At 39.0% G+C, this 13,764-nt stretch overlaps 3 protein-coding genes across 15 annotated transcripts; 2 read left to right on the forward strand and 1 right to left on the reverse strand.

Moving 5' to 3' along the window:
- The first annotated feature begins 182 nt into the window (after positions 1–182).
- On the forward strand, positions 183–4,426 carry LOC110841852 (transmembrane protein 43 homolog). Of its 2 annotated transcripts, XM_022087550.2 has the most exons (7): positions 183–1,363; positions 1,560–1,760; positions 2,504–2,730; positions 2,807–2,920; positions 3,291–3,534; positions 3,665–3,884; positions 4,002–4,426. In XM_022087550.2, the coding sequence occupies exons 1-7, from the start codon at positions 1,349–1,351 to the stop codon at positions 4,238–4,240; spliced, it is 1,260 nt and encodes a 419-aa protein (XP_021943242.1). In that variant the 5' UTR covers positions 183–1,348; the 3' UTR covers positions 4,241–4,426. The 2 variants fall into 2 exon arrangements, with proteins under 2 accessions (XP_021943242.1, XP_021943243.1); XM_022087551.2 differs by lacking the exon at positions 2,807–2,920.
- On the reverse strand, positions 4,423–11,450 carry LOC110863420 (regulator of nonsense transcripts 2). 11 transcript variants are annotated; one of them, XR_004833498.1, is made up of 20 exons: positions 11,223–11,449; positions 10,490–10,817; positions 10,233–10,397; positions 9,940–10,167; positions 9,521–9,865; positions 9,267–9,456; positions 9,005–9,189; positions 8,777–8,930; positions 8,555–8,711; positions 8,113–8,479; positions 7,754–7,981; positions 7,586–7,687; positions 7,349–7,507; positions 6,975–7,154; positions 6,657–6,894; positions 6,437–6,576; positions 6,168–6,372; positions 5,925–6,103; positions 5,599–5,850; positions 4,423–4,687 (listed from the first exon to the last, which is right to left on the reverse strand). XR_004833498.1 is itself a non-coding variant. In XM_035845820.1 (20 exons), exons 2-20 carry the CDS (start codon positions 10,694–10,696, stop codon positions 4,634–4,636), a joined length of 3,615 nt encoding a protein of 1,204 aa, XP_035701713.1. In that variant the 5' UTR covers positions 10,697–10,817; positions 11,223–11,450; the 3' UTR covers positions 4,423–4,633. The 11 variants fall into 11 exon arrangements, 4 of the variants coding, with proteins under 4 accessions (XP_035701713.1, XP_035701721.1, XP_035701719.1 ...); XR_004833496.1 differs by having other exon boundaries at positions 4,423–4,654; positions 5,574–5,850; XR_004833492.1 differs by having other exon boundaries at positions 5,574–5,850.
- Positions 11,451–11,552: 102 nt separating this feature from the next.
- Positions 11,553–13,751, forward strand: LOC110854095 (actin-related protein 2/3 complex subunit 4). 2 transcript variants are annotated; one of them, XM_035845872.1, is made up of 9 exons: positions 11,553–11,908; positions 11,996–12,100; positions 12,167–12,370; positions 12,583–12,613; positions 12,779–12,897; positions 12,984–13,191; positions 13,258–13,348; positions 13,420–13,499; positions 13,568–13,751. In XM_035845872.1, the coding sequence occupies exons 3-9, from the start codon at positions 12,282–12,284 to the stop codon at positions 13,571–13,573; spliced, it is 624 nt and encodes a 207-aa protein (XP_035701765.1). In that variant the 5' UTR covers positions 11,553–11,908; positions 11,996–12,100; positions 12,167–12,281; the 3' UTR covers positions 13,574–13,751. The 2 variants fall into 2 exon arrangements, with proteins under 2 accessions (XP_035701765.1, XP_021958189.1); XM_022102497.2 differs by lacking the exon at positions 11,553–11,908 and having other exon boundaries at positions 11,977–12,100; positions 13,568–13,578.
- The last annotated feature ends 13 nt before the right edge of the window (positions 13,752–13,764 follow it).

The following is a 13,764-nucleotide window of genomic DNA, read 5'->3' on the forward strand; positions in this document are numbered from 1 at the left end:
AAATATCACACACGACTTCCTAAAACGGCTCGCACTTTCACGAAGAGAAAGTAAATCCGCGCACCTACAAACTTTCTCCAGCTGTCCCACACGACCAGGCCAGAAATCGATGCAAAGTCCAATGTTCTTCGTACTAAAGGGGGACCCACGTCGGGTCGGGCCTCAGTTCACGCTCACACTTCTTCCATCACAAAGACACACTTTATTTCCTCCACGACACAAACGTGTTCCTCCAACTGTTCAGGAGGAAGAACTAAATAAATTATACCAAACCACACAAAATAGTTAACACCTCACCCACCACAAAAGCTGCATATCTATTAAAACAAAACAAAAAAACAGAGTGAGTATCTCACTCACTTTTCGACAACTTTTTACCCCACGTAAACAAATAAAAAGTGTCTCATTGACAGTACAATTAATTACTTCATCAAGAAGGCAAAAGAGTGGAACTCTTTTTTTTTCTCAAAATTCTATTCAAAAAATATAAAACAAACGAACCACAAATACAAAAAGGAGGAGGTGCCGCTGAAGGATTTTAAACGCACTAAACCTCGACAGGATGCCATTCTTCTAGTAAATAAGAAGAAAAAAACATTTCATGAAATGAAATGCCATTTAGAAAAATCTGTGAAAAAAGCCATTCGCTGTCAGTCAGTCAGTCAGTCATAATATTCGACAGGGAGGAAAACAAAGGTGGTGGTACTACTCACCAACCACCACATTATTCATTAAATTAGCAATAGCTAAATCATCAAGAGGGAAAGCTGCCAACAACAGCAAAACGCGTACAACAAGAAACGTCTGAAATCTCGCAGCAGCTATTATTAACTAACTGACTTGATATTAAGACGAGGTGAAGCCATAAATATTGTGGAGGAGACGAAGACCAAGTGATGATCTACAATCTTTTAAATAATTCTTAGTTTGCTTGGCTGGTTAAGTGGGTGGGTTGGATTTTTGGTATCTTTCGTATGATAAAATTTAAATCTGCCATTTAGCCAAGAAACACCAACAAATTAAGAAAATAATGAGAAAGTATTTAAAACGTAATAAAAAGATTGCATCAAATTATTAAATTATGTGAATGAAGAGAAAAATAAACCTTTTTCGCGTAAATGTTCCCCCATATCGAGGGATCAACAACTTTCTAGAGTTCTAAGATAGAAGAATCGACTAATGACGATTTTTGTGTCACAGTTTGTCGTCACGTCATAGTTGAGAGAGGAGGAAATAATGTTTACAATGTAAAAAATGTGACAACGGTGTCGAGGGTGGTCAAGTGGTTTCATGAATGAACAAAGTTATGGGAATTGATTGACAAGAAATTATCAACCTGGTGAAAATTATGTATCGCACTATTGTACGTAACTTGTTATGCATTTCATTACCTCAGTCCTCATGTCTAGTATTACATTTTTGAAAAAAAAATCCAACTTTTTTGAAATCCGAATTAAATTTAGCAAAACCTGTACAAATTTCCCAAAAATCTTGACATGAGTAGCCCCCAACATGTAAATAGTTCGCAATTATGAAATGGTCTCGTATTTTGTCCCCAGTATTCGGACACGTCGTCCCCCACACCGGGCCTGACGTCGCCTTCCTGGTATGGCAAAAAGTCCAGCCCCATGAGTCGGAAGAAGGCGTTGGAGAAATGTCAATGCATGCGTCTCAAGTATCTCCACCATTGGTCATGGTTTAAAAAAGGCGTCGGAATTTTACTCGTCGTAGTCTCCATCGTAATTCTCATTTGGAATGAGGTACGCAAAAATTTCATGGAAATTTATTCGCCAAAATATTTATAAGCCTTGTAAAAAAATCACCACAAAGTTTTCAAAAATATGTTATCACCCAGAAAAAAACCGAACTTTCGCAATCCGCGTCTCTAACTCGATTGTGTCCCAGTTTATCACAGTAAATAAGTAGTTCATCCATCTCACAAAATTTGCAAGGTTTACAAACAAAGCATTTGTTTAAATTTTAACTTTGACTTTTCATATTCGGACACGAAAAGAATTTAATTACGGCATCGCGATGATAAGAAAAACCATTTAATAATCTCCCCAGTCCGTTACAGATCTCTTAATGAATTTGTATACGATTTTATCTCTGTAGATGATCTTAATTTTATAGCAGGTTATAAAATTACAATGCTTTTTTTAGCAGGTGTGTATATGTATGCAACTGCTTGAGTGAGGTACCATTCATTCATTCATTCACCACTCTGCAAACAAGAGTGAAACTATTATTTATGATGTAAAAAGTACTGTGGCCAAATTATGAATTAGACTGAAAGTACAGCAAGAAGGGGAGGATAAGATCTTATCGCGGTTAAATAATGAAAGTCAGTCTAGCAGCAATTCTTATAATTACACTACATGCGAAGACTTTTCTTGTTTGCAGCCTCACATTTTTTCTGTTTGTTTTTTTAAACTACTAATTTAAGAATGAATGAATTACTTAAAAAATGAGTCAATTTATTCTTATTATTTAATTATGGCAGAAAAGGGCCGTCGATAACTCGCGATCTTATCACCACGGGCTCCGAGCGATCCAACCCGTTCCTGGTCCGGAGGTCGTGCTGCCGCACAATGACGGGAAGCTTATCCATGTGACCGGATATCTCAGGGTGCTCGAACCCTTGCAGGACTCGCCTTATGGCGTCGCCATCTCTGCCGTCAAGTTAAAAAGGAGGGTCCAAATGTACCAGTGGACGGAGGAGACTGTGAGGTACGTATGCAAATAGGTGGTGGTGAGGCAAGGTGAGACTTTATAAAGTAACCTCTGACCTGAGGCTTGTTTTTAGCCTGGGAGAAGATTTCAACGCTCCGGTCGGCTCTCTGAAGTACAGACAAGTGTGGAAAGACAAATTAAGTGATAGCTCCACATTTCAAGTTCCGATTGGTCATGAAAATCCAAAGTATGTACAAAACAAAACGCGATATATAAAAAACTTTGGGAAAGGAAATATGTTTCTGTATGATGATGATGACACGCGAATTGGGAAGAAATAATGAGAAATCTTGTAAAAATATGCCATGTTGTGTACTGCGAAATTAAAAACAAAGTTTTCATGCCATTCTTGAGACACGCAGGTGATGGCTAAATTGGGAAAAATGTGTTTGTGTTTTTGCGTTCCTATTTCTTATGATGAAAGTTGAAAACAAGATGAGATGTCGAAATTAATTGGGAAACATGATTGAAAAACACGCGTGCAAAACCTGATTGAAACATGTTCCTCTTTCAGTTTCATAATAATTTTGGTTGCTGATAAGCTTGCGTATTTTCAGAACACTTCCAGTCCAAAGTGAGATTCGGGTCAACCCGCATGTCTACCTGGGCGACTACCGGTTGGGGGCAGAGTTGAAGGACAAGTTCAACTCGTTCGTGCAGTTCACGAGTGGGGAGAGGCCACACCCTCAGCAAGAGGTCAAAATGCACATGGGGCTCTACCTCCACTCCGCAGACATTTGGAACCCCTCCGTCGGCGATGTCCGCGTCCAGTTCTCCTTCGCCGGACCAAGCAATACTTACGTGAGTGTAGTACAATACTTGCCAAATAACCCTTGCAAATAAGTGTGCAAATTTTGTAAAGTTTGCAAAAATATGACCTGTGACATTGGGATTTGGATTTATTTACATTGTTTTTTATCTATTCTTTTAGGTGAGCATAATCGCCATGCAAGTTGGGGATGAACTACGGCCTTTCACAACCGAAACTGGGGCGAAGATCGCTTTCCTGCACGAGGGGAAGCAACACTATGCCGACATGTTGCACAAGGAACACTCCTCGACCACCATGGAGTGCTGGATGTACCGTTCGGCCGCCTTCGTCGCCACAATCTTCGGGACATGCATGGCTTCCAGAATTCTCGTATTTATTAGTAAGCACATTCTTAAACTTTTGTGGTGCATAAAATTACGAGTCGATACATGGCTGTCCAACTTGTGACTAATTTTTGTCGAATTAAAAACGTGTCCTCCCCATGTTTCCTACCCAGACCGGAGAAACAGCGTGATTCGTAACCTCATGTGGATGGGACCAAACAAGTTTAGCACGGTGGCAGCCATCTTCGCCTGTCTCACGATAACGGGAATTATCTGGTTCTCACACAAGCCGTTGATGGGGTCCCTGCTGGTCACCTTTTCGGTCACCCTCGCCCTCTACTACGCCCTCACAAGGCCGGACGCCCCACGCTCGGCGAAAATCTCACTCCCCAGATACTCAAAGGTGTACTAACTAGTTAGGAACTTGGCATATGAATAAATTAGACTAGAATTGAAGGACGAAATTTACAACCCAGGGATCAATACTACACTAAATTGGCTTGGTGGCGATGCAATAACAAATTATTAGCAGCTTAGTTATACTTTAAATATGATACGATTGCATGGGAGAAATAAAAATATGTTCCTTTCGTGTTAATTGTGTCAATATTTATTTATTTTTCTTTGAAATTTCAAAATACAACCGGTATTAATAATCGGGTATAAAAAATATTGGCAAGAAGTCGTGTCATGCACACACTTCTTTGCTACATTTATTTCATACGACATAATTTGGAGATACAAAATAATGACTTTATTTTTATTAAGTACGCGAATATTTTTAGTAGCATGATTATCTTTCCTGCTACTCTTTGCAAATTGGTTTCTGTTGGGTGTGGATTAATGAGGATAAAAATATCTTCACATTATTTCCCCACAAGAAGAAACGAAATGAATGAAAATGGAGCTGTATAATTATAATATGCAAATCAAATGGGTTAGAGTAAGTACGTAAGTTTATTACCGCAAGCGTTTGGATTACGAGCATCAACAACAACGAGGGTTTAAATTTCACTTACCAAGAACCAGGAATTTACATATCAAGCAATCGTGTTATCATCATCAATTTAAGATAAGTGTAAAAAGCATCCCAGCAAAAAAAACACAAGACAATTATTTATTCACCTCTTTGATCACATATAGCACTTTAAAAAAGGTGAACTTTCTTGAAGGGGAATTTTGAAAATTTGACGAAATAGGAAATTTTGAAAACCTCCTTCACAACAAAATTACAATTTTCAGGCCCACATTATTTTTGACCACGTCGAGAATGAGGTTTAAACTTGCCCTTTTCCGTTTCGCCCTCTTCATGCACGATTTTGGACTTGTTATTCTTCGTCCATCGTTTAAATTGTTTATGGTTAGCGTCAGTGAGTTTTTGATAGCCTCTATTATCGGGCACATTGTCACCACGCCCGCCCCAAGCGTCACTACCCTCATCCCAACTGACACCCCCCTTAGTCCACCCCGCATTACCACCACCCCAGGGTTCTCCATCACTCCCATCGGCGACGCCATCACAGTCCTCGCGAACTTGAACAGTCTTTTTCAACAAGGGCTGTGTAAAAAAAACACGAAAATCCGAAAGCCATGAAAGCAGTCAAACCAAATCAAATCAAAGCAAGCCATATTCTCTCAACTCAACAAAAAACTAGGAAAACAGTTTAGAAAAAATTGGGAATTTCTAACAGTGGGGAAGTAAAAATGAAGCAAACATATACATTACACGAGTCCTAAATTCATACGTTTCCTTTCCATTATGGGACCAACTCTGTCTCTGTCATCGACTAATTTCTCATGAATAAAACCTGATATATAAATGTAGGAATGACATTTATAGTTATTTATCATCTAAACCTTGGACTTGTTGATGGGTACGTCCCGCGGCGCGGACTGCTGGCGTGGAGGCTGATTGAAGGCAGACTGGATCACGTCCAATTCCCGTTGATGTTCTTCCGCCTCTTGGAGTCGACTGATGGCAAGGGTTCGCATTTTGACGCTCTCCTTCTCGGCGCGTTCCAACTAATAAAAATATTTTAATTAATACATTGATATTTACATATTGTCGTTAATTTGATAAATGTCACTAGTCCTACCTCGTCCCGAGTACGAATTCTTTGTACTAATTCGCTGTCGGCAGGAACGGGGATGCTTTTGAACTGTTGTTTGTTTCCCTTTTTGGTCATGAGGGTGAAATTCACTGTGCCAGGAGGAGCATCTGGGTTGTTCCCAGTCTGTTCCCCAGCAGCACCATCACAGCGGTTGCTTTTCATTTCTAACAGTAAATAAACTGGTCAAAAATTTAATTCGAAATTTATGCTAGTTAGCCTTGGCCATACCGGACGTGGAATGAGCCGAATTACTGATGTGGAGTGGGATCGTTATCTCAGTCTTCATTTGTTTCCCAGTGTAGACGACTTCAGAGCACATTTTTTCAAACAGCGCTTCAAACTCTTCATCTTCCGGGCACATGTTGTACTTTTGATGGTGTTGGCGTTGCAGATTTCTCGCCTTGGCTGCGGCACGTTCGTACGGGTCCATTTCCTGTGGAAGTTCATTAAATTTTAAACTTGAATTGCTTTTCTTTATGTGTGACTGCAGAACTAACACTCTCATCCTCTTCGAAAATCGTGTCTGCACCAAATCCTCCGTTATCGCCGTTGTACTTCCCATTACTTGCACGACTAGCAGCTAGTTGCTGTTGCATTTCGTTGTACTTTTGCATTGGGTCAGCAAATGGCAGTAAACCTGTGCATAACAAGAACAAAACTTTGTTACAACTGTGCTCAATTTATTGCGAAAATATCACATATTTCATTTAGCATTACCAGTCGTTTCAGATACGGGCATCAGTTTTGGTAATTTTCCGCCAAATTGCTTAGATTCCTCGTCGACATCGTCTTCCATTTCTTCCAAGAATTCTCTAGCCTCTTCGAAACTTCCTGCAAACTTCAGTTTTGGACAGTGCTTACTGGCTGCTTCAACGAAAGATTCATAAATTCCGAAGGGAAATCGGACTCCCTTTGCGTTCCAAAACGGGAGACTTCTTTTCAGCCATAAGTACTTCTGTAAGAGGAATCAAAGACACACCAATTTCAGGAATTATGTACAAAGTATTCAGTTATTCGACTTTAATTTTTACTTACCTGCATATGCAACAGAAACAGGTGCAGTCTCCTCTTATTCTTTCCATTGTTGAGATATTCACCACAATCTTTGAGCAAGAAGCTTGCGAGACGAATTCGCCCAATGTTATCGGGTGGATCCATTGTAGTTTGCTTGTTAAAGTCCCACGACACACCGTACGTTATCAAAAGGTACATGACCTGTATTCAATATAAACAAAAAACATTTAGTTAATTTTAACTGAACCAAAATACTAACGTATGTAGAGAAAATTCATGCACTCGTTGTAATCTTACTGCATGAACTGTGTAAAGATAAAACTATGAAAACTTGGCGAAATATCTTCACCACAAATTCTCCACTAATCAAGCTCACATTATAATGAGTAACTTACATCAAATAAGGTATCACTCCTGATTAGCCGATAGTAGTACAGCTCTGCAAGGTACGAAAGTGTAGTAAATCTACGTTGATTGTAGTGCACGCTAGGATTCTCTAATCCTCGTCTAAGCTCTTCCATCACAATATCGACTATCCTAGTGACGACGAATGGCTATAAAAATTGAGAAATTGCTCTTAAAATAACACATTAACAAAATAAAAGTGGTTAAAGCAATTTGTGTGTGCGTACCTCCAATTTGTTCAGATCAAGTAGCAATTGAGCCTGCAGTTGCAACTGTTGATGTGTGAGCTGCCAAGGTTGTGTCATACAGCGACACGCAACCTCAGAAATCTATAAATAGCAGGATCGAAGCTTGTTAACAGTAATTAAATTACATGACAGATAAGTGTAATTTACCCAAGCATCATCCCACGGTATGCATTTCAAAAAACGGAGCGCCGCCTGATACGTGCTCTTGGAGAGATCCTCGACCAGAATAGGGTATAAAAAGAGTTCGATTGGAGTCAACTTCTTCTCAACTCGCGGAGCCTCTTCCCTTGGGAGCACTATCGAGTAAGCGTGATCAATCATGCAAGTGTAGCGCTGCTCCAGGCTCTTGACAGTCTTCTTTCTTATCATTTCTTCCTAGAAAATGAAGGAAAATTTCACCGATTTTACATATCGCGTGTTTTTTAGTCATTAAACAGCTTATAAACTAATCTGACAAGATTTACGTGGACGCGATTACAAATCTGGTTACAAATCTAATTTCTTACCAGATAAATTTTCATCCTACGATGAGAGTCCGGTGTTCTGTATAACATTCGACCACATGTTTCCACAAAGACGCACGCCATCTCAATTTGGTGATGGACAAAATTCATCAAGAGGAACTTTAAGCACTTGAGAGCATCAGATTTCGGAAAGATGCGGAAATTGACTAGTTCTCCGATAAAGCGAACAATTTTGAGCTTTGTTTCAATAAATATTTGATGTTTTTTCTTTACGAGGAAGTAGAAATCGTTTTTTAAGAGGCGACAAAGCTCGAGACCCATGTCGGGCATGACTGGATTGAGAATGGCTACCATGCGACTGTAGAATGGAATTAAGTCAATGCGCTGACGAGGAATGCGGAACATTGTGCTGAAAATAAAAACAAACATTTCAAGAAATTGTAAATACATTGACGAAATCACAACTCATAATTAATTCACTCACTGCACTAATTTCTTTCTATTCGGTTTAGTATTGTGGTTCTCAGCAAACTCGAGGGCACACTTGTCAATCGTATTCCGACCGCAAGAGTTTCCCAGTTTGTCCAGATAGTCTTGAAAATTTGGTTTGATTGGCACATCGCTCTCTTTGCCTTCTCCATCTAAATACAAATTGAGATTTAGTTAAAAACTTATTAATTATACATATTAAAATTTTTATTCACACCATTTCTTAAAGATGGAGGCAATTCTGCATCACCATCGGTCGTCGCCTCCTCCTCGGCACGACTTTCTCCCTCTTCTTCTTCCGCCAACTCGGCAGTTTCTACCGCATCGTCAAAGTCATTCAAAGCCTTTTCTCTCTCTTTGATTCGTTCAGTCTAGATGATGATAAATTACGTTTATTAAATTACACGAAATCAATTACGGATTAAAGTCAACTCTAATTAATTACCTCCTCCGCAGCTTGTTGAACGCTCTCGCGGTAAGCGACCGGGGGCAAGTAGACTTTCAAATCTTTAAAGTCTTGATAGAATGATCGGGTCTCTTCTTCTTCAAAGATGATTATTCCAGGCACAGTGTCCATTAGTTCGCCACTTTCAGACCGCAACATTGCCTTTTCCTCCTCCTCCTCGGGATCTATACAGTAAATACATAGTGATGTGATCATCATGATAACAAAATTATAGGCCAGCTAGCAGGAGAACATTTATTACCGGCAGGCAAATCTACCAACACTGGTAGGTCACTGTCTAACAGGTCTGAAAATTTGGTTGCAGTTCCCAAATATTTGTCAAACTTGGCCACGATTCCCATGTGCACCTCTTTCCGATCTGTTGGTATTTCCCCCTTGGAGCGCAACAGTTTGCGATTGTGTAACTCAGACCTTTGTTTCTCCGTGTGTATCTATAAACCATAAATAATAATTATTTGTTCATGAAATTGACAATTAGTTAATTGGAGATCATACATTCACCAAAGCCTTTGCCACAACTCCGAAATAATCGTAGACAATGTTTTTGAACACGGTTTTAAAGTCGTCCTTAAAAAGGTCGTATCTAGATAGCGCCACGCCGTGCTCTTGACATAGGGCCGAAATTCGGCGAGGAAGGACGCCCAAGTACGGATCACCCAATCCGGCTGCAAAGGACATGATGGGAATGAGACACTGCAACCCTTCACGATCCGTAGCGACCAGATTTCGCAGGAATGAGCATAACAACTGACATCCTTCATTCCTTGGCATGACGCCGCACATGACGAGTTCACCAATCATGCGCACATCGACTGATAACTTGCTAAGAACGCTAGGAGTCTGGACAATACAGGTTAAACATGATTATAATAAAGTGGATTTTAAACAGACAGTTAAAAGGAATATTGCCTTACTACGTCTGCCCTTTTGGGCAAATTTTTCTTAAATTCTTCTACAAGCATGGGCGAAAAGTCTGAATATCTTTGATGCACCAGGGAACAAATTGTTACAGCATCGTTCACATTTTCAATCTTATAACGAGCTTCACTAAATGCTGCAGCAATTTCAGTCAAATACTTCGTGAGGTTCAGTGTCTTGACATCATTTTCTATCGACGATTTTTGAAACTCGGTGTATTGTTTCTGCAAATAATAATTAAACAGTGAAAAAAATGCATGTACAAATAAAACGAAATCATTTTACTTACCAATTTTCGGACGAATCCGGTACACTTTTTTAGATTAGAATCCAACTTTTTAGAGCTGATTAACTTTTCATATTCTTCATAGACAGGATTTTTGTTTGATTCCAGAAGCTTCAGTTTCGCCTCAACCTCGCTGTTCCACGTTTGAGCAAAGACTTTCAGAGTGGGCTAGAAAAAAATAGGAAAAATATTTTTAATTTCATACTTTTATTTTATTTTAAAAATCAATGCGCTAATTGTTTAAAGACGGAATTAATCACCTCATCAATCGCCTTGTTCATTAATTTTTCCAGCGGAGACTCATAGTCAACATCCATACTTAAGTTTTCCAAACTGGCTTGTCGATTGGATGCCGCTTGTGAGACCGTGATGGCTGAGGACGACGACAAGGTTGGTTTCGTAGGTGTTATATCGCTCTTCACGTCGCAGGTGAGAGGACCGACTCGTAACCCTTTCTTCTTGCCCATGATGACGATTTCCGATTTACTGACTGATGATCAATTCTATATTCAATTGATCAGAAGTTGCGAGGTGGTGGGGATGAGTGAGAGGGGACTTTGTGTCTTTCCGATTCACGCATCAATTAACCTGGAGAAAGTAGAAAAGACAATAAGACTCGTTAATTGCTCGAATGCTTATACACATTCATTGACATTGTAAAAGTAGTGCTTTTAAGGCACTACTTAATCTACATATTGCGCTGCTTCTATACCACTTGAAGAATTATAATTGTGCATCTACATATTATCCACGACCCCATAACTAATTACCTTTGTAATTATCATTATCACCATCAAAGTGCAATCATGAAGAAAAAAGTTATAAAACGAAATAATCACAACAACAAAACAATCAAATTTCTAAAAATCGTATGAATATCATCGTAGGAAATATTGATATTATACGTAACACTATATGATGATCATACCCTGCTGATAAGACCATGATGGTGATATCGATCAATCAATCAAAACAATAAATAAATAGTCATACCTTTACGACGAGCCTTCGCCTTTCCGTCTTAACGTCGTCACTTATCATGAGGGCCACGCTCCGTCCAAATTTCGAAACACTTGTTCGCAAGAAGGTTCAAAGTTAAAAATAAATTAAAATAATAGTGACTTTTTTAATAACTTGATACAATTTTGACTGTGTCGCACGAAAGGAAACAAACGAATAGTTGGCTGCTGCTGGCAAAAAGTCGGCCTCTCTTCTCTCCTCACTCGCTCCAAATTTTTGCTCTATGTCGCGTCGAGGCGACGACGAGGTTTCTTTCCCACGTGAGAAAATGTTTCGCTAAATTTTGCCAAATTAAGTACAAATCACTCGCTAAATGTGGACTTTATTTATTTAAAAAAACAAACAGGGGATTTGTCAAATTTCTTGAAATTACTGAAAAATCTAGCCCCTGAATATCGAGGTCATCTCGTATCATTCGATATCGTCTATGCTTATCATAATTAGTTTGTCCCACAGAAATTTTCCGCAGAATATAGAACAATAAAAGGGAATTAATTGTATCTTCTTTCTGTTTAGGAAACATTTCATTACATTTTTTTGGGCTGTGGAATTGAAAACGAAAGTGTCTCGCAGTCTCATCATTAGTCGTCGTTGTACTTTCCAGGCGGGCGGAAGGCGGTCAGTTAACTAAACGCGTGTTGTGAGCTGGTTGTGATTTTGTAATTAAGAAAAACAATAGAATTTTAATAATTAATTAATCGCAAAGGTTAACTTTGCAATTTTATCTTATCCTTTGTCTCAAATAGGAATCTCATTTGGAATCTGGTTCATAATTTCGGCAGGAAATTCCTACCAACTTCAACGTATTGCTTAATTTAATCCAGAAGTCATTAAGCTTGTCATCCCTCAAGGTACCGGTACCGGTCACTTAATAACCTTACCAAAACTGTTCTAATTGTTAACCCTTATGCTTTTAGGAATGAAGATGAGACGGGAAAATTGAGACTCCGTGTCATCCAGGTTCAGAGCATTCAGACAGAATATATACAACTACAAAGGATTGATCACCACAAAAACGTACCAAGTGCGAGGATGGCTGAGTTCGACGGGATTGGTGACGGCACCGCAGAGCAGGGTTACGCAATTTGTACATACAGTGTCATGGAGGGCGTGGTAAAAAAGTAAGTAAACTTTTTAACACCATCGTCAGCATACTCATTCATTACACAGACAGAACTGCTGCCAATATACTATTTGGACATGCACATACTTACGGACTCATACACATACTACTTATCATAATACACCACCGGACGAGTCAGTGGTGTATTATTTTTGACCACCACTTGAAAGATTTCGCCTTCTCAGTGTAATTTTTACTTTTTTCCGGCAGATATCCAGTTAACCTACTCCCTCTCGAAATGGTAAGATATTTTTTTAAATTTTTTCTCTAATGAAGAAGTTTTCGACATGCTGAGCTCAGGATGTTTTGAGGAGAGGATGACATTCGGGAGAGGAAAATGATTTTGTCTTACGACTACTTTTTAGGGGAGGAAATTAATAAATTTTTTGTTCTGATTTATTAACAGGCGGCGACCTTACGACCATATCTGACCGCGGTGAGACACACCTTGACTGCTGCCATGTGCCTAGAAAACTTTTCGTCACAAGTGGTCGAAAGACATAATAAGCCGGAAGTTGAAGTGAGGTGGGTGCGGTGCGAGACATTTAATTTGTGGTTATATTCGAGACGAAATTAAGTAATGATTGAACATCCTAAAATATTTTTTACAGAGCGAGTAAAGAGCTCCTCCTCAATCCGGTCGTCATATCGAGAAACGAGAAGGAAAAGGTTTTGATCGAAGCTTCCATTAATTCCGTTCGAGTCAGTATAGCAATCAAGCAGGCGGATGAAATAGAAAAAATCCTCTGTCACAAGTTTATGCGCTTTATGATGATGAGGGCAGAGAATTTCGTAGTCCTTAGGAGGAAGCCGATTGAGGTAAGAAAATTATCATTGTACTTTATGAATTATTTCCGTTAATATAAAATTACCACTTTGCTTCAGGGGTACGATATTAGCTTCCTAATCACCAATTTCCACACGGAACAAATGTACAAGCATAAATTAGTTGACTTTGTAATCCACTTCATGGAAGGTAAGAGACTAACTAATAATTCACTATCCTAAACATGATCTAATTAAGTATTTTTTACTTTTTGCACATAGAAATCGACAAAGAAATCAGCGAGATGAAACTCGCTGTCAACGCCCGTGCCCGAATTTGTGCCGAGGAGTTCCTCAAAAGGGTATTATTGAGTTACAAATTTCAATAGTGTATCCGAATTTTAAACAAAATTTACCCTTCAAATTTCAGTTTTAACGAGACAACAACTGCCTGCATGCATGTACCCGTTGTGGTGTCGACTTTTCTACGGATCAATTTGTCATAAATTAATATATCTGTCTTCTATGTAAAAATGTTTTGTATACTTTCTAACTAATATGTGTAAGCTCGATGTAAGATATCCGAATAAAGTACTTGTACCGTTTCATAAGAATTTAACAGAGATA

Source organism: Folsomia candida, unplaced genomic scaffold (assembly GCF_002217175.1).
Source record: "Folsomia candida strain VU population unplaced genomic scaffold, ASM221717v1 Fcan01_Sc001, whole genome shotgun sequence".
In the NCBI taxonomy this organism is placed as follows: domain Eukaryota; kingdom Metazoa; phylum Arthropoda; class Collembola; order Entomobryomorpha; family Isotomidae; genus Folsomia; species Folsomia candida.

What these genes read in the sequence shown, in the direction of transcription:
- LOC110841852 (XM_022087550.2), top strand. An exon ending in TGGACGGAGGAGACTGTGAG is followed by an intron (nt 2,731 to 2,806) that starts GTACGTATGCAA and finishes GCTTGTTTTTAG; the next exon opens with CCTGGGAGAAGATTTCAACG. An exon ending in CAGAATTCTCGTATTTATTA is followed by an intron (nt 3,885 to 4,001) that starts GTAAGCACATTC and finishes TTTCCTACCCAG; the next exon opens with ACCGGAGAAACAGCGTGATT.
- LOC110863420 (XM_022112727.2), bottom strand. Translation starts at nt 10,696, where the DNA reads ATGGGCAAGAAGAAAGGGTTACGAGTCGGTCCTCTCACCTGCGACGTG. An exon ending in TACCGTGGGATGATGCTTGG is followed by an intron (nt 7,688 to 7,753) that starts GTAAATTACACT and finishes TGCTATTTATAG; the next exon opens with ATTTCTGAGGTTGCGTGTCG. An exon ending in TTCGGCTCATTCCACGTCCG is followed by an intron (nt 6,104 to 6,167) that starts GTATGGCCAAGG and finishes ATTTACTGTTAG; the next exon opens with AAATGAAAAGCAACCGCTGT.
- LOC110854095 (XM_035845872.1), top strand. Translation starts at nt 12,282, where the DNA reads ATGGCTGAGTTCGACGGGATTGGTGACGGCACCGCAGAGCAGGGTTAC. An exon ending in AAGCCGGAAGTTGAAGTGAG is followed by an intron (nt 12,898 to 12,983) that starts GTGGGTGCGGTG and finishes TATTTTTTACAG; the next exon opens with AGCGAGTAAAGAGCTCCTCC. An exon ending in TGTAATCCACTTCATGGAAG is followed by an intron (nt 13,349 to 13,419) that starts GTAAGAGACTAA and finishes TTTTGCACATAG; the next exon opens with AAATCGACAAAGAAATCAGC.